We start from the raw sequence: 24485 nt of genomic DNA, 5'->3' as shown, positions 1-24485 counted from the left end.
GGCTGCAGGTGTTGTAGCCAGTGGCCCTGAGCTTTTTGTCCGATCCCCTGCTTTATCTCGGAAGTCATTCTTGTTGCTTCCTGAAGTCCTTGAATGTTACCTTATTAAATGTTTTTCGGAGAATCCCTGGAACTGAATAGCTTTCGAGTTAAAATAACACCCCCGATTAAATACCTTTGGGGCATGCTGATTAATTTGTTGCCGTTTTACTGGGGCTGAAGGAACAAGCAGAGGCAGAGGTTGTGGGTCTGTCAAGTGGCAAGTATCAGGGCTGTGCACGTTCCTAGAGGGTGACTGACAGGGTTTTCCACCACTGAAGAGTGGGCCGGCTTGGGAGAGCGTCCAACTGCTTCTGTGTGAAGCTGTCCCTCAGGTTAGAGTCTGGGGGGTGGGCGTTGGGGGGCGTGCCGGCCCTCTGACCCACTCTTAAGGCCTTTCACTTCTCAATGCCTCCAGCCTCTACGTTGGAACCTGAGCAAAGGGAGAATGAGGAAACCTAAGACAGAAAGAGAGTGACTACTTGACAGAGTGTCCCAACGCTCTGGTTGGGCAACAATCCCCAAGTGACCCCTGCCAGAGCTTGCTCTTAAGTATCCTGGATGTTTGGCTGCCAGTCAGCTGGATAGCACAAGCCCCAGCCTCAGTCCAGAGAAGGCCTGGAGAAATCGTAAAGGCTGGGTTAGTGCTCTTCTCTTGGGAAGGGGCTTCCTTCCGCAGGGAAGAAAAAACCATGTGTTTGCTTCTGTTCCAAAGTAATTATCAGATTGGTTATTTTTATATATGAGGGATAAAGATTGTTGGGGGACCCTAGGGTACATGGTAGGGGGTACAGTTGCTTCTGTAAAGAAAAGGTTTATTAGAACCTGTGAAGTGGCCCTGAGAGTTGATCTTTGAGCACAGACTTAAAGTGGCTCTTGAGAGACTGTGAGGAGGTGAAGCTGCTTTAGGTTGAGGAACAGTTGTAACGGTATGAGGCCTGGCAGAAATATAAGCACCAAAATGGAGTTTATAGCCACTGCTTTCAGATGGTCTTACTTGAGACTCTTGGGTTTAAACTTGGCTGAAAATACTGTCTATGGTGTCTTGTAGAAGAAACAGAAATTGTACTTGATTTTTTTTTTCATACCCCTTGTTGATTGCCAGAGGCTCACCCTCTGGGTGTTAAGCTACCATTTATTACAGGTTAAGCATGTCCAACTTTCAGTTGAATTTATCTCAGGCAGTCTTTAGGAGATTGCCAAAGATACTCCTGCTAAAGTATGTCTTAAACCATTCTTTAAGTGGGTACTTGGGTTTCTCCCAACCCCTCAAGGGGTTGTTCCTTTATGAATGCAGGGATCACATAGGAGATAACTTTGCCAAGTGCCAGGTTGAAAGGATAGTGAGGCAGCATGTTTGAGGTAGGAATTATATGTGAGTGTGTTTTTTCTCTTTATATTAAGATCAGGCCTTTGTGACGCTGACCACAAACGATGCCTACGCCAAAGGGGCCCTGGTCCTGGGCTCGTCCCTCAAACAGCACAGAACCACCAGGAAGCTGGTTGTGCTTGCTACCCCACAGGTCTCAGGCTCCATGAGGTGAGGATCTTGGGTCTTACTGGTTGGTGGGGCTCCAGTGCCTCACTCCTGTTCATGGCACCAGTTAACATTGAGGCCTTACTCTCTTCAGGGTTTGAGAACCGGGTGGAGAAAGATGAGTTGAGGTTTTCTGGACCTGAAGCCTCTTGCTAACTTTTGGAAGATATTCAAACCAAGAACCCCTCAGGAAGGGGGTGTTCTGTTCTGGGCTTTAACTGATCCCAGGCAGAGAATGACTCTTTCTTAGGCAAATTCTCTCAGGGTGATCTGTGAGAGAGTCCAGACCTCCCTGTGTGAGGTCATATTTCTCATGCTCCTTTCCTAAAATGGTCAGGGCTCCTTGGCTTCCTGTTTCAGTCAAGGGAAACTTTGAGACTTTGAAAGAAAGTAGCAGTTTTCTCCAGTTGACAATTTTATTTACAATTTAAAAGACTAAAATATTTGCCAAAGGGCTTTTTGAACTAGGGTTTAGACTGGGAAAGCTACTTGAAGGGCACAAGCTCTTGATTTGTTAGTTCAGTTTGATTTGATGGAATTCCATTTTGCAGGAGCTGTATGATCTGCCTAGTTTGTGATACTAAGTTGAAAGCTATTTGGGCACTTTAGCAGCTCTGTATTGTATTTATTTTTGTATTCTCCTATCCATCTAAGGAATTGAAAACTCCAGTTTTGTAACTTTTCCCCCCAAAATGTAAACACATGCCAAGGACCCTGAAAAGGAGGCATTATATATGCATGTATATATTACACCAAAAAAACCTTGTTCCTAAACGGTAACTTAGGGAACTGTCAAAAGACTACGCCTTCAACCTTATCGCCAATTTGTGAGGCTGTATGTGAGAAGACACATATATCCCTCCCATTCATTTATTGTGGTGTAAGGTGTCACTAACCATTTCCTTTAAAAAAAAAAAAAACAAACAAGTTTGCTGTGAGAACAAGAACTAGAACATTACTTTTGTATAGCTTTGGGAATAGATATTGTAATACCAGTTTTGTTCTGCATGTTCCATGATGATCTGTCTCTAGCATACTTTTTTTCCTTGTGCTGAACTTAACCATTTAACCAACATCAAGATTACTTTCTAAAATTAAGTCCTTAGTTAGTTTGGGGTATGAAGTGTTATACTTCAAACCAGAGTGAGTCATTGTATCAGGAGTGCTAAGCACATAATAAATGCTGTTTATATTAAATTGTAAAAAAGGGCAACCTAGTCACTGAATCTTTTACCTTCTTTGATCAGTTCTTTGTCAACTGCTTTAGTAAAAATGATTTATTATGGGCTTTGTAGATATTATATAGACATCATTTACAAAAATACTCAGTAGTTACACTCAACTCTGATCAAATATCATTGTTACACACATAGGCTGTCGCAAAGTTGTACCAAATGTGAATCACACAAATTTTCCATAATTTATAGATGTTTAGTGGTACAATAAAAAATAGAACACTTCTTTTTTGTAATAACATTCTAATCCAAATGTGCTGTCTCATCATAAACAGTTCTTATTATTTTAATGATGTTAACAACATATACAATGTAACACAATATTCCTAAAGTAAATTAGGATGTATTTAAGAGAATACATGTAACCGAATGCTAATAGTTGATGGATAGGCTCATAAGGATATGCTAGCTGGGTCACTTGTTCTGAAAAGATACTAAGCTCCATTTTTTGGGTTTTATTTTGACAGAAAAGTTTTAGAAACCGTCTTTGATGAAGTCATCATGGTAGATGTCTTGGACAGTGGCGATTCTGCTCATCTAACCTTAATGAAGAGGCCTGAGTTGGGTGTCACATTAACTAAACTTCATTGCTGGTCACTTACACAATACTCAAAATGTGTGTTCATGGATGCTGATACTTTGGTGAGTGTGGCTTTGATGATGGGAAAGATGTGTACAGTAATCAAGGCCAGTTAGACATTTGAAGAACACTAATATTTAACAGTAGTGTTCAGATAAAAGTTCAGATAAAACCATTGTACATAGTGTTAGGTGATGAGGAAAGCAGTTCCAGGCTACCTTAGAGTGTCATCTGAGTAATTATGACCAGCTATAGATTGCATCTTTGTGTTTGATAAATTTGGAAGAACTTGAAGAGTTGTTATAGCAGGACTTTTCTATAATGCTTTCCTTTCTTCCATACCCTGTATCAGGTGCTAGCAAATATTGATGATCTTTTTGAAAGAGAAGAGTTGTCAGCAGCACCAGACCCAGGATGGCCCGATTGCTTCAATTCTGGAGTGTTTGTTTTTCAGCCTTCAGTTGAAACATACAATCAGCTGTTGTACCTTGCTTCTGAGCAAGGTAGTTTTGATGGTATGTATTTGTTATCTTTCTACCTGATAAACTATCGGTGATTTCTTGAGGCTGTTGTTCTCAGGGATATAGTTGCTGTGTTTCCTAGTGCCTGAAAGATAGCAGTGCCTATGTTGTAGCAAGCATTTTTAAAGTGTACACTTTCTGGAGATACTATCATATATTTATGTGTGAACATTAGCTTTTTTTCTATAGGTACATGAGATTAACCTATTCTAGGATGAATGATGAATGCCTTTAGTTGGCCTTTTTGTGTCTAAATTAGATAATGATAAATGAACCATGATAATTCAAGATTTGAAAGACTACTAGACCAAGCAAAGGTTTTTAACAACTGTTATTTTTAAACCTGAGCAAACTTAAATGCAAAAGCTAACAGAAAGACCAAGTGTTGTATCTATGGAAATTTGAGAAAATAACCTGATAATTTGGCTCTCATTTCCTCAGGAGACAATAGAAAATTTATATGAATATTATTGTCTAAATTCTCATTCTCTGTGAAGCTGTATATCAGCAAGAGTGGAATTGCAAGACCAAAGAATAGAATATTGGTGAATTCAGCATCCATTTTCATAATGTGTATGTGTACCTGTTGTGTATGTGTATATGGATACATATACAAAGACCCGGACTAGTGTGATTTAGGACCTCATTCTTTAGAGAATTTTGGTCAAATGGATTGGTAGATATGCTTCCATTTCAGGCCAGTCTCTGAAATGATAATCAAAAAGCCACTTTTTTTAAGCACAGATAAACTTCACAAACAAGACAAAACTAGTAAAATGCAAAAGCAATTCTTTGAAAAATTAATGTTGATGGCTCTTTTGTATGAAAATGAAGCAGTTGTATCTAGAAAAATGGGCGTATTCGGCGTATTCTAAGAAGCACCCCTCTCCACAGTGACTCACTATCAGGTGCTTGGCTTTGTGGCAAAACCCTAGGTCAGGGACGGGGCTGCAGGTCAGAGCCCTGAGCTCCACAACCTACATACCCCTCAGCACAAAGGGCTTCTTTCCTGTCTTCCTCTAAAAGCAGAGAGACCTAAGGTTTACTGTGGGTAGATTTTTTCAAACCAGCAGGAACAGAGCTTTTTTCGGTTAATATAAGGTGAAGCTCTGGGTACCAAACACAAGTTCAAAATCAAAATCCAAATTTAAATTTTCAGTGAAAAGTTTAAATTTAAGGCTGTCAGATTATTGGAGTTAAAAGAGTGGAAGCTTTAACTAAAATTTTAAGTATATAACAGTGAAATTAAGATTTTGCTTTTGCTATTCACAGAAATTGAATTTTGTTTTGTCATTTGACTTTAGATTTTGGATATGCAGCTATTTGAAATATCATCAAAAAGGATAAGAAGTTTAAAACTCAGTCTTATTTCACTACTAGGTTAGTTTCTAGTCTGTATGTGCAGCTTTCAAACTGGGGTGATTTTTTTTTTAAAGATTTTATTTATTCACATAGAACTGGGGTACAGGCCAGAGATGCAGAGGGTGAGAGGATTCACCAGAGACAGTGTGGGGAACAGAACAGGCAGATCGACGAAGTACACCGCTGAGGGGAGCAGCGGGCGGGTCAGGAGAGGTCTGCCTCGCCATGTGGATCACTTCCGGGGCAGGCAGGAATCGAACTCATGCGGAAGTGACTTTAGCTTCTTAGTGCAGCGCTTTAACCCGCTGAGCCACCAGGGAGGGCCCTCAAACTGGGGTGATTTGTCTCACTATTTGGCAGCATCTGGAGACCTTTCTGATTGTCAGAACTGGTGAGGATACTACTGGCATCCAGGGAGTAGAGAGAGGCCAGAGATGGTCCAAAGTATGCTACAATGTATAGGACACCCACACCCCAAACAAAAAATCACCCAGCTTAAAATATCAAGCTCTGCTCTATGCACATAATGCATGCTTGAAAAGGTGTGCAAGACTAGAATCTGTATACAGAATAATAGCATCTGACTAAAACACACACACATTTTAAGGAAACTTAAGAAACAATGTGTGTGTGTTAACTGCAACCAAAGTCAAATGTAACTTCACTTTGCTGACTTAATTTTTAGTTCCTGTATTTTCCTTATGTATACGGATTGAAAATTGTTAGTATTTGAGTTCAAAACACATATTCCTATATTGCATATACTTAAGTGCCTTTGTATGTTACCTTTTCATATGAAAGTATTTTTAGCCAAAGTCCACTGCCCATCTTAATCTTCCCATCAAAATGTAACTTTCTTCATCTCCTCACATCACATTTTAAGGAAGTAGTATACTCCTACCAGAAAGTCATTATAAATTCTCAACTTCAGTAAGAGAATCATATTTTAAAGTATACTTGGCTGCCTGTGATCTAGGATTACAATCAAGAAAGAAAATCTAGTCTCTGATCTAGAAGAATATGATTTTATTGTTGAAAGGTAAGAACTTAGGTACTAAACAGTAGTGTGGAATGGTAAATTATCTAGTTTTTTAATGTAAAACTGACGAATTAACTGCTGGAGACCAACCTGGACTTCCTACCTTGTTCTAGAATCTAGAGGGACTAGGGAGTTGATGAATTCATTGTTACAAAGCAAGAATGTATGAAAAGTGCTCAACTAGAAAACACTTTCTGCTTTTTCAGCCAGAATCTGAAACCACTGAGAGATTTTCTCCATGCCTGCTAGCACATTTCATTATTCAGCAGCAGGGTTTCCAGAAGCTGGCCTTTCTGTAAGGTATTCTATTTACTGGCTCGTTGGTGGCGATGAATTGAATTTTCTCTGTTAATAGAAATGCTTAACTAAAGAAATTCAGACTTCAAGTATGGAGATGGGAATTTATAATTATTTTCAATATATTGTTTAAATACAACAGAGGAGTTTACCTGAAGTGTGATAAGCTTCACTCATCAAAGAATACTTGCTCCCTTCTGTAGAGCCTTCTGTTGGGGAGTGTATGCTATTTTACTGAATCAGCACCTGTGTGGCATATTTATTGGGGTTATGGTTAATATTGACAAAATAGTATTCATGAGCTACATTCTTTTCTGTTGGCAGTGCCTTTGCTTTACCTCAGTTTTCAGTACAGCACCCAATTTTGTCTAAGGGTTATGTCATAGGCACAAAGATGAACATTGGTAGATGTCTTTCTTTCGCTATGCCATACATTTATAATGTCCACAGGTTTCCATTCACCTCACTCCACCCCTTGGTTCTACTGTGGAAGGAGGCTTACGTTCCTGCTTTCTTTAGGCTGACCTTAAAGAAAACCAGTTTGCAAAGATTGTATTTCAGTCTGAGTGTCTTGCAAATCTGTTTAATCTCTTATGTACATTCAACAAAAACTGATGGGGCCTGGTGTCCACTGACAAGCTACACAGACTGCTGATGGCTAATCATTTGCAGCTGCTTTTGCAACCCTTCTAATGTGAAAGAATGTGGCTGTCATACTTCTAATCATCAGTCCTCTATTGCAGTCTGCTCCTGTCTTCTTCCTATCTCTAGCCAAGAAACTAATCCTAATATGGCAAACCCTGCAGGTATCTTCATATTTCTTTTTTTCCAACCTATGTAGAGTATTGTAATTTAGAATTAATAACTGTATTCCTAATTCAACACTGTTGGCAGTTTTCTCATAGTGAAATGACTAAGTTCCTGTACTGTTGTCTGTGTTTGCAAATGATCTTGGCTTACTTCACAACTGAAGTTACATGTTTCCTGAAAGTTGAACAATGCTGTTAATGAAATAGGCCTATGCTAACATTTTATAGAATATAACTAGTAGTGTTAAGCACTTACAAGCAGTGAGAAGGCAAGAGAGAGGTCATGCCTAGGCAATAATCAGCAGCTTTGTCTCACACAGTCATCTAGGAAGTTGGTATACTTGCTCTTGATTTGAAGAAATAAATCTGAATGCAAGTTGAAGTTAATTTTCCCCTGTGACTTTAAAGTAAATTAAGGGTGTTTGTACAGTTGAAAATGAACTTAGTGTTTATGAATTGCTGTCTGTTAAATTTCATCTATATATGTTTGTTTCATAGACCAAAGTCAGAAAGAGAAACTCATGTTTTCCAGTTTGGAGTGTCCTTTTTTTAAATCTTGGGATAACATAAATACTCTAATCTTTTTATTGATTAGCCTAATATTGCTTTTTTGTTGAATTTTCAGAGAATAAATTGGTGATAGAATGTTATGTATGGTTTTACCTTACACAGAACCCGAGATATGCTAGAGGTTCTTTTACCTGCATGTTCTACAGTCTAAATGGTCGCTAAGACTCTGAATTTTTTTTTTAAAGATTTATTTATTTATGCATACAGAACTGGGTTACAGGCCAGAGGTGCAGGAGCAGTGAGAGGCTTCACCAGAGACAGAACAGGGAGCAGAACAGACAGATCAATGAAGTACACTGCTGAGGGGAGCAGAGGGCGGGTCAAGAGAGGTCTGTCACACCATGTGGTCTCCTCTGGGGCACGCGGGGATCGGGGATCGAACTCATGCGGAAGTGGCTTTAGCTTCTCAGTGCTGTGCTTTAACTCGCTGCGCCACCAGGGAGGGCCAAGACTCTGAATTTTAAGATCTGTTTCTTGTGCTTATAGATTTAGTAAAGAAGAAGAGCATACTAAAGTTTTTAAATGATTTTTAACAGAAAAGATTTTGTGCTACTTTCTACTAAGTATAAATTGACCTCTGTGCCACCTTCTTAATCTTTGTAGTTAGGCTTCAAGCTTGAACTGCCAAAAAATGGAATGAGAGAGAGAGAGAGTTAATTTCAAAATAACTCTCTTTTCCTTTGGTTTAAAAAATCCAGAAGAACTCAGAATTTGAGTATGCCTCATTTGGTTCCCTGACTTGATAGTTGCCCAACACTAAGCTTCTTGTGGACCTCAGAATAGTGTATCGACTACTTTGAAAATTACTCTGTCCCCTTGCATAGCATTCATATTGGTAGTTTGGATAGTAAGTACTTTAAATTAGTACATGTGAAAAGCAGAAATCAGAAAACATAATAGCAAGTTAAAGGAGCACACATAAGCCCTTTCTTGAGAGCTATTTTTATGTAATTTACCCATGAGTGTTTTTTTGTTGTTTTTTTTTTTTTTTTTAACTAGGCTGGCTGGTCGTTTGTAGCTTACAACCAGCGAAGATCATCAAGAATAAGAGAACTAGAGGAGGAAGTGACGAAAGTGTTACATGTAGCCAGCCCCTTATACTGGTCATTTTCCTTACTTTTTAAATTATGCTCAACAATCTTGTTAGTTATTCTCATACTCAATGTATTCGTTATGAGGGCCCTCTATGTAGCTGGTACTAGGAACCTTCTATCCTTACTGCCCAGAAAGCAGCCTGCTCAGTGTCTCTGAGCTGGTGACAGAGCCAGATCTAAACCACAGTCTTTTGGAACTCAGGCTGAGTCCTTTCCTAATTATAATAAAAAGGTATCCTGAGAAAGATAATAAGATAGAGGAAAATATCTATTATGCTGCTGGTATTACAGATAAATTACATAAAATTTATTCCACTGAATGGAGAGAGCAGTTAATATATTCCTCATTTCACCAGATGAATTACGCAAAATTTATTCCACTGAATGGAGAGACAGCTAATATATTCCTCATTTCACATATGAGGAAACAGAGGCTTACATTTTTTCTAGAACTGCCAGTCTACTCCCTGGAACCACAGCACCTAAAATCCTTGTCTTTTAAAATCTGCACAGTTGACAGTTTTGCACTGTTTTATGGATCAGGAAGTATTCTTAGAATTGCAATTCTCCCCTACATTTCTATATTCTACTTATTTCAGAAATTTAACTCCTAATCTGTACAAAACAAAGTTTTAGGATAAGAATAGACTGGTAGGTTACACAGATTTTATTCTTGCCTCTATAAGAGCTTAGATTCTGTGAATCCTTATAACAGTTACGTAGTTCACAGTTACTAAGTGTCCAAAAAGTTCAGAGTGCTAAGAGAATCTAGACTAGGAGAACTTGTTACAGATCAAGAAAGTGAAACTTAAGCCAAGAAGAAATGTTCATTTGCTTAAAAGGCTTCTGTCATGAACCGCACATGTAGGGAAACTCAATTGCTCTGTGTATAGAATTGGCATCAGATGTTTCTTTGGGATTATATAGTTACTTAATCAGTTATTAAGAATTCTCTTTTCTTTAAAATAAGATAAAAAACAAAAGCTTTAACATGAAAGGGTAAGTAAGACACATTATTTGTTCTTGGTTTAAATGAGTTGAGGCCAGTGAAATATAGTAATGTTGAGGCTGGACTCAGAGCTTCTGGGTTTCTGAGTCACTTGGGGTTAGTCTGATCCTTAGTTAAACCCCAGAAATACCCCCAAGAGCTGGGCCATTTGTAAATTATAATTCAGTAATTCTTGGCAGGTTTACTGTAGGCAGAAATGATGATACCTCAGGTATATTGTAGAAAGGCATTCTTGAACTATCTCATTTTCATTTCAGCACTTTCTTATATCTCCATGATAGTATTAAGTATGTTTTACTTTATATTATTTGCTTGATATCTGCTTGAACCACTTGAAAACTGGAACCTATTTTAGATAATTATCCTATCTATAATGCCTTTACCTAATTTATATAACTTAAAACACTACCTATAGAAATAAAGTTTTGCATTAAAAAAAATGGAATCACTGCTAAAAATGGAGCTTCCATTGGATCCAGCAATCCCACTCCTAGGTATCTACCCCAAAGACACAAAAACATTGATTCAAAAAGATACCTGCACCTCCATGCTTATTGCTGCTTTATTTATAATTGGAAAGACATGGAAACAGCCCAAATGCCCAAAAATGGATGATTGGATTAAAAATATGTGGTACATATACACAATAGAATATTACTCAACAACCAAAATAAATAAAATAAATAAATAAATAAACATGCCATTTGCAGCAGCATGGATGGAGCTGGAAAAGATCGTGCTTAGTGAAATAAGCCAGAAAGAAGGGGCAAAATACCGGATGGCTTCACTCATAGCAGGAGTATAACAGACCAGGCAAGAAAATAATAATAATGAACAACTATATACCAGAGACATTTTATGGGAGTGGAATGGGGAATGGGATCAAAAACAGTGGGGGGAGGGAAATGCACTGGACTATGGTGATGGCACATGGGTGATTTGGTTGGGAAGCCCGAGGGAATTATGACTGAGATGGAAAAATGTACAAAATGATATAAAAATAAACTATATAAAAAAATTGGAATCACTCTTTAAAAGGCTCTAAACCAGTGCTTTGCAAATTTTAATGTGCAGACAAATCACCTGGAATTAAATTGTGGATTCTGACTCTGTAGGTCTGGGGTGAGGCTGAACATTGTTAGAACCTTCACAGGACTTCACTAGTATGTTTTATGGGGGAACATTCCTGTTGCTTAGCGACTAGAATTCATGTTCAAGCCAGGAATGACTTCCCATCTAGCTCTCCCTCCTAGTGCATTCTGAGGCCAAAAAAATTAATGAGCACACCAACTACACAAGCCTCAAATAAGTACACAAATTTAAAAGCGCCCACAATTCCACTTCTGTCTTATAAATAGGCCCAGTTCCTGAGAAATACTTTGTTATTTATGGTTACCAGGTTTAGCGCCAGGATGGCATGAACAGGTTCTCTCCCTTTTAAAAATAAATGTATTTATGCATACAAGAACTGGGGTACAGGCCATAGGTGTTGGGGGCAGAGGGAGTGAGAGGATTCACCAGAGACAGTGGGGAGTAGAACAGTCAGATGGACTGAAATACACTGCTGAGGGGAGCAGTAGGTGAGACAGGAGAGGTCTGTTGTGCCATGTGGGTCACCTCCCTGTCCAGGGATCAAACTTGCCTTGTAGTAGCTGCAGATAGCTTCATAGTGCTGCACTTTAACCCCTTGCACCAACAGGGAGGCCCATCAGGTTTCTGTGGATCTGGGAAGATGGGTAATGGAGAGTCCCAGAGCTGTCAGTGGGCTATTCAGGCTTTTAATAATCTTTCTACACATTCATAGTAAGGCAACCAGGTGAAGGGCAGGCATTGGGGCTGGGGGCTAGGAACACTACCAGTCCCCAGCTTATCTTCTCTGTTTCTGGACTCTGGCATTCCCTTGTAGTCACTTCGCTGGTCTCTCCTACACTCAGCTACCAGGTCCTCTGCCATCCCAATCAGTGCTGCCTTACCTTCATGCTTGTCTCCTGGTGCAAGGGTGACCAGACACACACATCCACACCACATTCCAGGTGCCGCCATAAGACATGTGTAAGCCCTCACATGTGGATCATTGATGCCAATGGCAAGAGGGTGGAAAAAACCTGATCACTTCCATTTATCCTATATCAGGTTCATGACCCTGGTGAAAGACCTGAAAAATATCCTGTGGGTATAAGGTTATTGCTAGCATTTGGGCAGCCTGGGAGAAGGGTGATACAGAATCTGATATTTGCCTTTGTTTGCAAAACAGGTGCCAAATGTACCTTGTTCCATTCATTCTTCTTATCTCACCTGTGTCACCACACCCTGGCCTCCTGGCTCCCCGCTGCCAGCAGTGCCTTAGTCATGTTTGTCAGTTCTGACATGATTGTGATCAAAATGTTTTAACCTGTCAGAATATATAAAATTGCCTCCAGAAGTCAGACAAGAATATATATACTAGGTGAAAACTTGGGGGTTTGTAATGAAAATTGTTGTCACAGTATCCTTGTACTTTTTATAACAGAATGCTTAAGTTTGCTTTGAATTGTGCTGTAATTTAAGGACTTCTAAAGAGGATATTGTTCATGCCACTCATGTCTTCCCAATGAAGTGAAAACTTTTGCTTAACCTTGACTTGTAAATTGTGCATTTAGAAAAAGGTGGTTGAGTATGCTATTTTTAAAAATTACTCAAGAAGCCACAGATATTTAGGTGGCATTTAATTCTATTTTAAAATCCACAATTCTTTTTTTTTTTTTTTTAATTTATGCATGCAAGAGCTAGAGTGGAGGCCAGATGTATGGTGGGGAGGGGAATAGAGCAGAACAGGCAGATCTACTGAAATACACTGCTGAGAGGAGCAGCAGCTGAGACTGGAGAGGTCTGCTGCACCATGTGGGAAGCTTCCTGGCCAGGGATTGAATTCATGCTGCAGTGACAGGCATTAGTTTGATAACACTGAGACTTTAACCCCTGTACCACCAGGGAAGCCCTAATTCACAATTTTTGATTAAAAAAGTAGACATGGAAGGTTCATGGTCTGTTCTCTTTCCAGATGCAAGGTCCTTGAATGGTTAAGGGTTTGTCATTTGAATTGTCACTGCTGACTCATTCTGCTTCCCTGCCTCTCAATCATTTCCTGTTCTACCTGTGCACCTCAGCTCTGCTATAGCACGTGTGAGGTTTGTAGGATACATCAAAGGATATAAGACTGGCTTTTTGTGGCTAGAGGCAGCTGTCTAGGAGTTTGAAGGGTTCTCTAGCACCGACTCCTGTTTCCCAGATTTGCCCTGTTGAACTAGGAAGTTCCACTTTACAGTTACTTTTTTCCTACTCTTTATAGAAGTAGATTTTCTTTTTGTTGCATTACATTTATCAGTAATTTTATGTAATTTAAAAATGATCTTGTAATATGGCATTAAAGCAAGTAATAGAAAAAATATATATGGGAAATTAGAAAAAATATAAATAGAAAAATAGAAAAAATATATGATGCCCACTTTACAAAAAGTTCAAAAACAAGTGAAATACATTTTCTTGTCTGGGAGTAAAATTCATGATTAGTGTTATTTCTCAGGGAAAGGACAGTGGGATTGGATGGGGGATCCCAAACAGACTAAAACAGTATTGGTCGTGTTCATTTTCTTAAACTGGAGGTGGAGTTAACAATATGGATATTGTTAAGATGATTTATAATCGGCATGAATATATTTGACGGCATATTTCATAGTAAAATTAATAACCACATAAAAATGGAGACTGTTTAGAAAGAAAAGATATAAGCACAGGCCTCTTAGCACCAATTGTGTTAATACTTTAAGTTATAAAAATAACAATATTAAGAGATATCAAGGGGAGAGAACATGTTCCCTATTACTATTGTTTTATTTATTTTCTTACAGTGTGGATGTTTTTAGTTACATCACAATGTTTGTTACTTTATATCTTTATGTTACATAGTGGGCAGATAGTTTCTTTTTCTTTTTTTATAGTTTATAGTTGTTAGTTTAATGAATGAATAATAATCCCCTTAGTATCACAGTGATAATAACCACTTCTTTCTGGTAAAATATTTAAGTTGTTTCAACTTTTCTGATGTTGTAAAGTCTTCAAGCTTCATGTATTCATTCATACACAATTTACATATATAAAGCTAAATTATAGCAGAAACATGCTAAATTTATAGTGGTAAATATGCTAAAATTACAGTGGTAAATAAAGAGCCATAATCCCTGTCTCTGTGGAATTTAGAATCTAATGACCCACAGTTCTATATTCTGTTTTGCACTTTAACCACATGAATTCTCAGACTTGTAAAATAGTTATTTGGAGAAACCTAGACCTACATGTAGTTGTAAGAAAAAATAAAGAGATCCTACATAGGCAATACCAAGTTTCCCTCAGTGGTAATATCTGGCCTAACTATAATTCTACCACCAGGAAATTGACATTGATACAGTTCACCAGCCTTATTTAGATTTTACCAATTTTACATGTATTCATAGGTGTGCGTGTTATGTATGTGGTTTTATGCAGTTTGATTAAGCATAGAGATTGGAATCACCACCACATCCAGCATACGGATTAGTTCTATCAGAGGTTCCCTTGTGCTAAACTTTTGTAGCTATGGGCACCTCCTTCTCCAATTCCCTGACAAACATGACTGTTCTCTGTTCCTCTGATTTTTATCATGTGAACAGTGGTATTCAAATTTGGTACCATCATTTGTAACCAATGGACTTTTTTTTTTAAGAATTGATATGGGATTACAAATGAGGTGGAAAAATGCACAAAATGAAGGGTGATGTAAAAAAATAAAATACATATATATATAAAAAAATTAAAAATTACTTAGTGTAATTCTTCTGTGATCCATCCATATTCTGCGGTATTAATACTCCCTTTTGTACCAAGTAGTACTTCATTGTACGGAGGGGCCATATTCATACTCTTGATGAAGAACCTTTGGGCTGTTTCCAGTTTTCCACTCTGATGAATAAAAGCACTATGAACATTTCCTCAACTTTCACTGTGGTGATTTTGTGTAAAATGAAGTCAAGCAAGACCAGGCTTCTACACATCAACTCCCAGTGTCTGTCCATGTTTGGCTTATCTTTATAGACTATAAGTAACTGATCACGGTATGGTGTTTAGCTTTAATATTTGTGTCTCGAGATACATTAATTTGTCTATATAGATAAATTCTTTTGTTCATTTAACAAGTAAAGCATATCCTAATGCTGTTTTAATTGTCCTTTGGAACTTACAAGGGTAAAACCCAATTTTCTGTTGGGCTGTTTGTCTCTTGAGGAATGGGGGCCTGTCAGAGCCTCCTTGTTCAGAGTAGTTTTCCATGAATGTTCATTGAATACCTTTGATTCTTAGAGTTGTTTGAGTATATTTGGGGAAAAAAAGGATATGCAGAGGATGGCTAAGGTACATTTCCACTTTAAACCTAATGCCCTGTTGAACTCCAAATAGTGACTACATTTCCATAGTTTCAGTTTCCAACAAAACCAAGAGAAACGGAACAGTAATGACAGCCAGTTAGACCTACTATATGTTTAAAAAAGAAACTGAGTCTCGGGGCAAAGCAGAATGAAGAGAAAAGTAAAGTATGTCAGCCTTGCACAGAGAAAGGGCAGAATTCCTTTGTCTGCCATCCCATGTACACAGAAGCACAAAGATGACCTTGCTTTGAACCATATTCTCTGAAATTTCATGAATCTTAAACAGAAAGCTCATGGGTTACATGGAAGACTGTTTTGAGGAGACAGTGCCCTATTTGGTTATTCATGTGTTTATGATTTAGGTCAGATTCTCAGCTATTTTGATTTTTTGTTTGTTTTTATTTCTTTTGAATGAATGGCATCATCCTCACTTTCTGAGGAAGACATTATGTCCAGAAACCCTAAGGGCTGAGCACTACTGTACATTGTGGCACATGTTGGTTCAGTGATGACTGGCCCAGACCTATCCATAGACGTAGTTGTGGGACAGGAGAGTGCACCGCTGGGTGATGAGGCCTTCTGTTAGTAAGCTAACAGTTGGGAGACCCAGAAAATAACTTCAGTATCCCTGTTTGTCCTCATTTGCTTTTTTGTATATTTTCTGTGCCACTGCTCTTTAACATAAAGTCTCATATATTTAACTGGGGATAAAATCTGAAACCTGAGCCCACTGTGATCCATGCCCCCTATTCTCCACTACATCTGCCACCTTCTAGTCTTCTTTCCCCAGGGCCCTGTTCCTGCCCACACCAGGCCTGTGAAGTGTTCTATTTGTTCTGCCTGAACAGTATATGGAACCTTCTCTCTACCTGCATTGTCAAATATTCCCCTTAGGTCTTGGATTAAATTTTCTCATAGAATCTATCTTGAACCATCAGATGAGATCTGTAGCCGTTTCCACATGGTCTCAAGAATACCCTGTACTTTTTTCATACCCTTATCTCCATTGCCATGTTTATTGTTATGCCAGAATGGGATGCACTACCCAGAAAAAGCCAGCCACACCACTCTAAAGACACAAGGAAACTTTACTGCAAGCTCGAGCTTGGGCCTAACTGCACACCAGAGGCACCTGAGTGGCAGGAAGGGCCCAGAAAAAAGGGAAGAGCAGATTATATAGTCCCTTTTTGGCTTCACAGGCCTCAGGACAAAGGGGTAGCTAGTGATTGGTTTGACTGACTTTTACATGGTTTTCTATATATGATGAGCTTGGCTTTTGGCCAAGGCGATTGGCCCTTTACACCTTATCTATACAGGAATGCACAAGAATGTAGGGGGAGGGGAGAGTAAAAGTTGCCCCTGGGGCAGTGGTTTTTAAGAATATGGCCCTAATTATGTTCTTCATTTATCTGTGATTATTGATTGACTGCTCTTCCAATCCTACCCAGATCCTCATAAAGGTGGGGACCATGTATCTGTTTACTGACCACTTTCCAGTGCCTGATACAGTGTCTAGCACAAACTAGTTGCTCAATAAATATTTGTTGAATTAACTCAGGGAAATAATCATCCCCTATACTGTTTAATACAGCATTTATCTTTAAAATAGGATTAGTATTTGTTTTTAAAGGTCCAGTACTATATTTCTAAAAAAAAAAAAAAAGAACTGAAATTTCCATGAAGTCTGTGACTATTTCATTTTTTTTCTTTCAGGTGGGGACCAGGGTTTACTGAACACATTTTTTAGCAACTGGGCAACAACAGATATCAGAAAACACCTGCCATTTATTTATAACCTAAGCAGTATTTCTATATACTCCTACCTCCCAGCATTTAAAGCGTAAGTGCAAATGGCTTAAATGTTCTTGGGGATGGGAGTAAGGGGGTGGAGTTTAATATTTTGGGGTGCCTTTGGATGCCTTATTGTCATTCTGAGGGTGATAACAGGTCATCTGAGGGAAGTCTTTCTCTTGTGAGAAACAAGTCTGTGATGGGAGAAGCCTTGATTTTCTGGGTCACTTTGTTTGCAGTAACCCAAAGGGGCTTAGCTGCAGCCTTAGCTTGGGAAAGGTTCCTGTCATTCCTGGAGTGCCTGACCCTCTGATAAATCATCTGTATGTCACAGTCAAGAACACAGACTGGGTACAGGCCCAGCTTCTGCCTCTGACTGGCTGCTGAGCTGCAGTGCTGAGGTGTCAGTGGCTCCCTCCACTAGTGTGGGGCTTCACCAAGATGCTGGCTGCAGCAGTGTGGGGTGGGGTTAGGAATGGGGGCTATGGAGCTGACCACCTCAGTTTACACCCTGGACTAGCCACTTCCTGGAAGGTTACTGGCTACTGAATTTATCATTCAGTGTATGTCGGGTTAGTAACTGACCTCCCTGGCAAGTCTCCAAAGGTTGTCCACATTAAGGGAGGGAATCCTGTGAAGTGTTAGTAGAGGGCCTGGCCTCCCTCCCCTTAGGCATTCAGTAAATGTTACCTTGTTGGTCTCCTTTGTTTGAGAAGTATAGCAATAATAGTAATCTCTGAAGCCAGCAAGGTGGGGCCAGTGTCCTCACTTTACTACTTATCTACTGTATAACTTAGGCACTCTGCCTTATTTCATATACAAAGCAGGAAGAAAGTTAATACCTACCTCACAGGATTGTTATGACAATAAAGTGCTTGGTGCAGTGTTGTTTTGGCAATGCACTCATTTGGCTTTATCCTTGGGATGGTCTAACTCAGCAGCTGGCACAGCCTGGTTGTGGTGCTCCTGTCTCTGTCAGGGCCTGGGTCCTGTTCTTTAGCAGCTGACTCATTTGTGCTGAGGCAGTTCTCTTGAACAGAAGCCAAGCTGTCAGGCTGATCCCAGCTGTGAGCAGCAAAGCTCCTCACTGAATTGGGCCTGCACTCCAGTCTGCCTGTCTGAGCATCCTGAGTGAGCGGACACAAAAAGGGTCCTCCATTCATATTTTACTATCTAAAGTCCTCTCCAAAAGCCTTGTACCATAGAAATAAGCAGCCTGGCTTTTTGTGACAGAAATGTTTTCTTTTATTCTTTTCTGCCAACACCCCTCAGATAAAGAAGCAATGTGTCTTGTGTTCTCTCCTCCCTGAGTGTTTTTAGGCTTAGGTCTCTTGACACATTACAGCTTCTTCATTCTGTTCCTTTTCTGTAATGAAATCATAATGCCTGCAAACATACCAATTGTGTTTCTAGTAAAGTCTTAAGTAGAACACGGTTCTACTTTCAGGGGATGGAATAGGAGAAGCATTAATTTTGCTTCACAGTCCTTGGCCTTGTAAAAAATAAACCCTTGTTCCTTGGCCATGTGGGCCTGTATCTCTGCAATATTTATTGCCCCATAATTAACCCTGCCAGTTTGAACAGTGTTTCTGCAAACCAGGATAGCTCTACTCCCTAGAACTGTAGGTCTGTAATAGGGCAGTTGTTTAATCACTAGATTCATTACTTTGAGCAGTTAAAACAATGAGTACAAAGGAAAAATGAATTGTTAGTAATATGAGCAATTCTACCCACTCTTGCACTCAACTCTGCACTGAGCATCTGTCCTGGAATGAATATATTGGGGTGTGGGTTTCTGACATCCTCCCTGTTGATCTCAGTTCCCAAATTGAAAATTCACATATTTAATGCATTGTGGTGCCCAGAGTCTAGCAACTGTGTCTCTGTAGTTCATTTGAACATTGTCTGCTTTTCACTTTAACTACCAAAATTAAATACTCATTTCTAGTGCCAGTGTGCACAGAGCAAGTTCACTATCAGCTCTGCAAACAGATAGAGAGAGATCCTGAACCCTGGGTGGATTTTTCAGACTTTAATGCTCTCTCAGGGAACCAGGTACACAGGCGCACCAGGCAGGGAGGCTGCATGCAAGGAAGGAGGTTCGCCAGCCAACCAGCCCCCCAGGAATCTTAAGAGTCTGTGCTGTTAGTCTGGGCTCCCTCTATTCTCATCTCCTCCCTTGCCCTCTCCCTTGCTTTCTCTTTCCTCCCTGTAGCCCATAGCTGTTACGGCTGCTTTATCCCTCCCCTCCCCCCCCAGGCTCAGGTGTGCACACCCATGCTCCAAGTGTCACAATCAGGCAGGCACACCTGCACCTGTGGGCCTTTGGCATTTAACACAATCAAGGCCTGGGTGACAGCCAGGAAGCTTTTGGAGCAGAAAGCCTGATTAGTGCATTTACCCCACAGCATTAGCTTTCAGTCCTAGCCTGATTTGCAGTCATTGCTTGCACTTAATTTTAGAAGAGAACAAGTAGCAGGTGAAACAGTTAAGTTTCGTTTTGTTTTTGAGAGCAGGGAAGAAATACACTTATTTATTAGAAACTTGACCTCCTCTCTTGGGAACCCAGTAGTTTTTATATACCCTAAATTAACTTCCCAGAAAAGCAGCTTGAGATCTAAATTACCAATATTGTTAGGATGGTTTCTTCTCCTTGGCTCAACAAACAAATGCCAATTTTGGAAATCTTGTTTTCCATACAGTAGATGACACTCTGGGGATGTTGGGAGCAACTCCGTCCATGAGCCAGATGTCCGCAGCCTATGGCCTCACTGAGGTTAGAGCTGCCTCTGCATAGCTTGCCCTCAGGCTGTCAACCCCACATTTCTGTGAGAGGACTGCTCACAGTGCTGCCTTGTCTCACTCCATTGCCGCCTACTTAAGAATGTTGAAAGCAGATCAGAAGACTCATTTTCAGTTACCTCTGCCAGGAAATACCTTTGTGTTCCTGATAGACGTCCCTCTCTAGAGACACTTTCTTACATTTTTCTTGCAATTGGGAAGAATTGAAAAGGCAGGTAGTTATATTTCCTTCTTGTTTTAAGTTAATGTAAAATTTGTTCCAAATCTTTTAAGCTGAAATAGCCTATCACTGAACATCTGAGCCACCATGGCTACTCCACAAATTGCCCTGTGGATTTCTAAGGGCTCAGCATGAATTTGAAGCCCCTATTCTTGGGCTCAGCATAGCCTTGGGACCCTGGTAATCTCCAGGACCAAGGGGCCCTCTGCACATTGGCCTTCCCTAAAATTGTATGTTGGTGGCATGTAGAATGAGAACCCATGAGTGACTTAGAGCAATTTAAGCATCATGGAAAAAGTAATTGAGAATTTCCTACCAATTCCAAACTACCATGTGCCACAAGGTCCCCAAGGCAGTATTTAAATGTCCCAGTATCTTAGAGGTTGGGATATTTTGGAAGAGTACACCCTTTGCTATCTTAGGAAGTTTTCACAAAAGAATGGCATAACATAAAACAAATTTAATATGAATTTGAGCTATGAATGTTGCATATCTAATGCTTTTATCTACTTAATATGTAATACATGTTTTAGAAAAGAAGTTCATAAATGAGTTTCTTAATGAAAAAATTTTCCTGAAAGTATCTATCATAATGTTTGGAAAACAGGTTTTTAGATAAATATTGCTTCCTTTTAAGTTTTCTCATTGGAGATTTAGTTTTCCATATAGTGTAGAATTTCACTTGCCATGGTACTAGGCAAAATTTCTTTTGTCTTCTTAAAACCAGTCATTTAGTTTTATTTTCGTTTTCTATTCCATCCACTGATTAAAAGCTGTTTATGTCATATTCTATGGATCTAAAGCAAAGATAAAGAATTCTCTGGTATTTCTTCCAACTGCTGTGAATTGATTGAGGATTAACTTAGGAAATTTCTTCCAAATAAATATTTAACTTATCCTCTTACTTGAGTTTAGATGATCTGGGATTTGCCCTGTTCTAGTCTCAGAAACTAGATGTAGAAACCTAAAATATATTCATTTATTGCCTTAAGCTTTTCTGAGAATACTTGTACACATTATTTCTTTTTCAGGAATATGGCTTATTCACTAAGAACTTACTAGGCCTTTATAAAATAAATATTTTCCAAAAAATGATATTGAACCTTGAATGTCCTAAATTCTGTTGTTCTTATATATTCATTTGATTGTTTCCCTATGATCCATGGCACCCCCTTGATTCCAGATATTTCTATGACTAATGTCATTGAACTCATAATTTTTCTGTTTTCATTTCTTTTTATCTGATACTGTTGTAATTCAGGTCACTCTTAATTTGTTTTTGCATTGGTTGTTCCACTCGGTCATCAGTTGGCAGGCCTTTAGAATGGAGAGTGAAGGCTGCAGAGATGACTAAGAAAGCTGAGCTTAGTGAGATGAGCACAGTGTGTGAATGTGCCGTGTGTATCCTGTACATTTCATGGCGCCAACCTTCATGGCTCGAGTGTTACAGAACAATCAAGTGGTGGCTTCCCTGATGTCTTGTTTTTCTTCTTGTTGTTTGTGATGCCTGTTGGAGTACAGGTGAACATTCCTCAGCGTGAACATCTGCCCTAATCTCTTATGTCAGATGATGTGTCCTCAGGTCTTACGGCTGCTTATTCCAAAACCCCATCTCAGTCCTCATGTGCAAGGGAAGATCTTCCATATCACAATCAGCTCACCCTTTTAGAGGCTGCTGAGAGTGAGTACAAAGGACACAAGGGGTCTGTCTCATGGAGATGTCTTTTTGTCCCACAGATATGCTTGTCTACCTTACATAGTATCCTTAAAAAAAGAAAAAAAATCAACCTCCAGTGTTCTAAGATTATATAATTTCACATAAAACTAAGATTTCTGGCTTCTTTGGAAAAAAAAATCAGGTATTTAGTGAGATGTGGGAGAATGATTTCAAAGGTGACTGTAACTTGAATAATGGAGTAGTAACTTCCTGAAATGGGGAAGAGTGTGCAAAAGCAGGTTTGTGAAGACAGGGATTGGTCAGAGATGCACTATATGTATTAAATTTGAGGTGCATATTAAACATCCTTATTGAAATATGGAATGGTAGTACCTATGATTCTCATAGTCAGTAGAGAGGTCGGTGAGACTTAACTGTAGGAGCCATGAGCATGAAAGTGATATAGTATGAAACAAGATGATTTAACCAAGAGGTTAAATAGATGATAGTCCTGAAGACTGATGCCTGAGGAAGAACAATGAGGAGGAATAGAAAGAACCAAGTATAGCAAATCAGGAAGAAATCCAAAAAAGTGAGCTGTTGCACAAGCCAAGCAAAGGAGCTGTTTCACAGTGGAGTGATCTATCTGCGAGAGATGTTCTGCGTGGTCAGATAAGAGGACACCTGAGAACTGGCCCTGGACCTAGAATATGGAAGTCACTGTTGACTTTGGCAAGAGAACTATGGTGGAATAGTGGGAGATGCCTGGTGAGGTAGTTCAGGAGAATGGGGGATTGGAGAGAGTGAGTGTAGTTCAGGAGAATGGGGGATTGGAGAGAGTGAGTGTAAATAGCTCTTATATCTATAGTCTGACGCATTTTCTTTAAATGGGAGCAGAGAAGTGGGTTGGTAGGTGGATGGGGCTGTTAGGCTGAAGAGGATGGCGGCTGTTTTGTTTTTAAGATGGGAGAAGTTACATCTTGTTGGTATACTGATAGGAAAGATCAAGGAGGGAGAGAGCATTAATAATGCATAAAACTGAATGCCCTTGCACTTGCTGGAGTGCAGTTGTTACAAGGGAATGTATACAGTCACACAAGTAGACATTGAGCCAGGACAGCGCACCCCTGCAATAAGGAAGGTAGAGTGGGTGGGCACAGATGCAGATGGATATATTTTTTTCTTTAAATAAATGAATGAGTAGTCAGCCATGAGAGACTGAGAAAGTATCCCTTGTGGTCTGCTTTGTGAAGAGAGATCAGCCGGGTAGGTGGTTTAGTTGACTAGGGCCTAGTCTAGGATATTAATGTCCAAGTTTGAATATTGATGATGATCTAATTTCCAGGCATGATTGGGAGGCATGAAAAGCAAAAGAAACTCTGGTGAATCCTTGATAACAACTATTTGCTACTCAGTTGTTCTCTGGTGACAGGACTTGCTCATACTTAGTGATTCCTACCTTTCCAGGTCCACTTCTCCTCCCTGCATGACTGGCCCACAGTTGGGTACTTGGGTTGGTCATAATTTACACTGAATAGGCAAGAGGAGGAATTTCTTGATGACAGAAGAGATGGCGAATGAGTTGTGGATTTGTGTGTGGGCCTGAGAAGGTATGAGAGTACGTGGCCATGAACCAGAAAACATGAGTCACTGAAGTAGTCAAGACGATGGTTGGCAGAGCTGCCTTATTTCCCTGAGAAGGATCACATAAACAGTGCTGTTTCTCATTTGGTACCTAATTGAACATTGTACACAGCTTTGTGAGAACTAAATTGTTCTAGATGCAGCCTAAACAGCTCCTGTAAGCCTCTTCCACACATTGCTAGCTACAAATCTCAACTGCTAAACTAGTCATGAAAATCCTATCTGATCTTTTGGTAACACCAGGTCACAGGGATTATTTTAATGGCGAACATAAGCAGTAATATTGCTGGCTTAGGTTCAAGCAATGTCTTGTGATTTGGACGTCTCTTTTGAGACTCTGTCAGGTTAAAATTAGAACACTTATTTTAAGAGATGTATGCAAGCTGAGACAAATCCCCATTACTTGGTCAGAATGAATGACTCTTAGTAATTTAAAGACAATTGTGATATGTACCCAACTTTTTGTTGTTGTTGTTCCTGGCTGGTCATTTGGTGGATAAATCAAGCAATGAGTCAGTGACTCTTCTGCTTATCCTTGCTCTGAGTTGACGTCAGTTGAACTTTATCATTTGGCATCAACATTTCCACTTCTTATTGACTTACTTTACTTTCAACTAGGAGAAATTCTGAATGATACATGATTATTATCTTTGGTGTGAAGTAACATTAAAAAAGATATCTGGGGTTACACTTATGTAAAGAACATAGAAATTTGCATTTAAAATATTTTAAGCAAAATGACCTTATGTGATATATTTTGTATGAATTACTGAATTAATTTGGTTAAAATGATAGAAAATAAAATTTTTCCTTAGGGAACATAATTGATGCATAAAATAATTGCA

The 24485-nt window shown here is 39.3% G+C and overlaps 1 protein-coding gene across 1 annotated transcript in view; it reads left to right on the top strand.

Annotated features, from left to right (window-relative positions):
• The window catches only part of GYG1 (glycogenin 1), a 111883-nt gene that overhangs the window by 81202 nt on the left and 6196 nt on the right, over positions 1–24485 (top strand). The window contains exons 11-14 of the mRNA XM_012724766.1: positions 1443–1578; positions 3278–3452; positions 3743–3905; positions 17240–17366. Coding sequence (XP_012580220.1) covers positions 1443–1578; positions 3278–3452; positions 3743–3905; positions 17240–17366 — 601 coding nt within the window. The remainder of the gene's footprint in view (positions 1–1442; positions 1579–3277; positions 3453–3742; positions 3906–17239; positions 17367–24485) is intronic.

The sequence above is a fragment of the Condylura cristata genome, unplaced genomic scaffold, assembly GCF_000260355.1.
Source record: "Condylura cristata isolate star-nosed mole 26May11 unplaced genomic scaffold, ConCri1.0 scaffold00014, whole genome shotgun sequence".
Taxonomy (NCBI): domain Eukaryota; kingdom Metazoa; phylum Chordata; class Mammalia; order Eulipotyphla; family Talpidae; genus Condylura; species Condylura cristata.
Note: the sequence above shows the minus strand (reverse complement) of the source record. Positions and strands in the feature narration are given on the sequence as shown.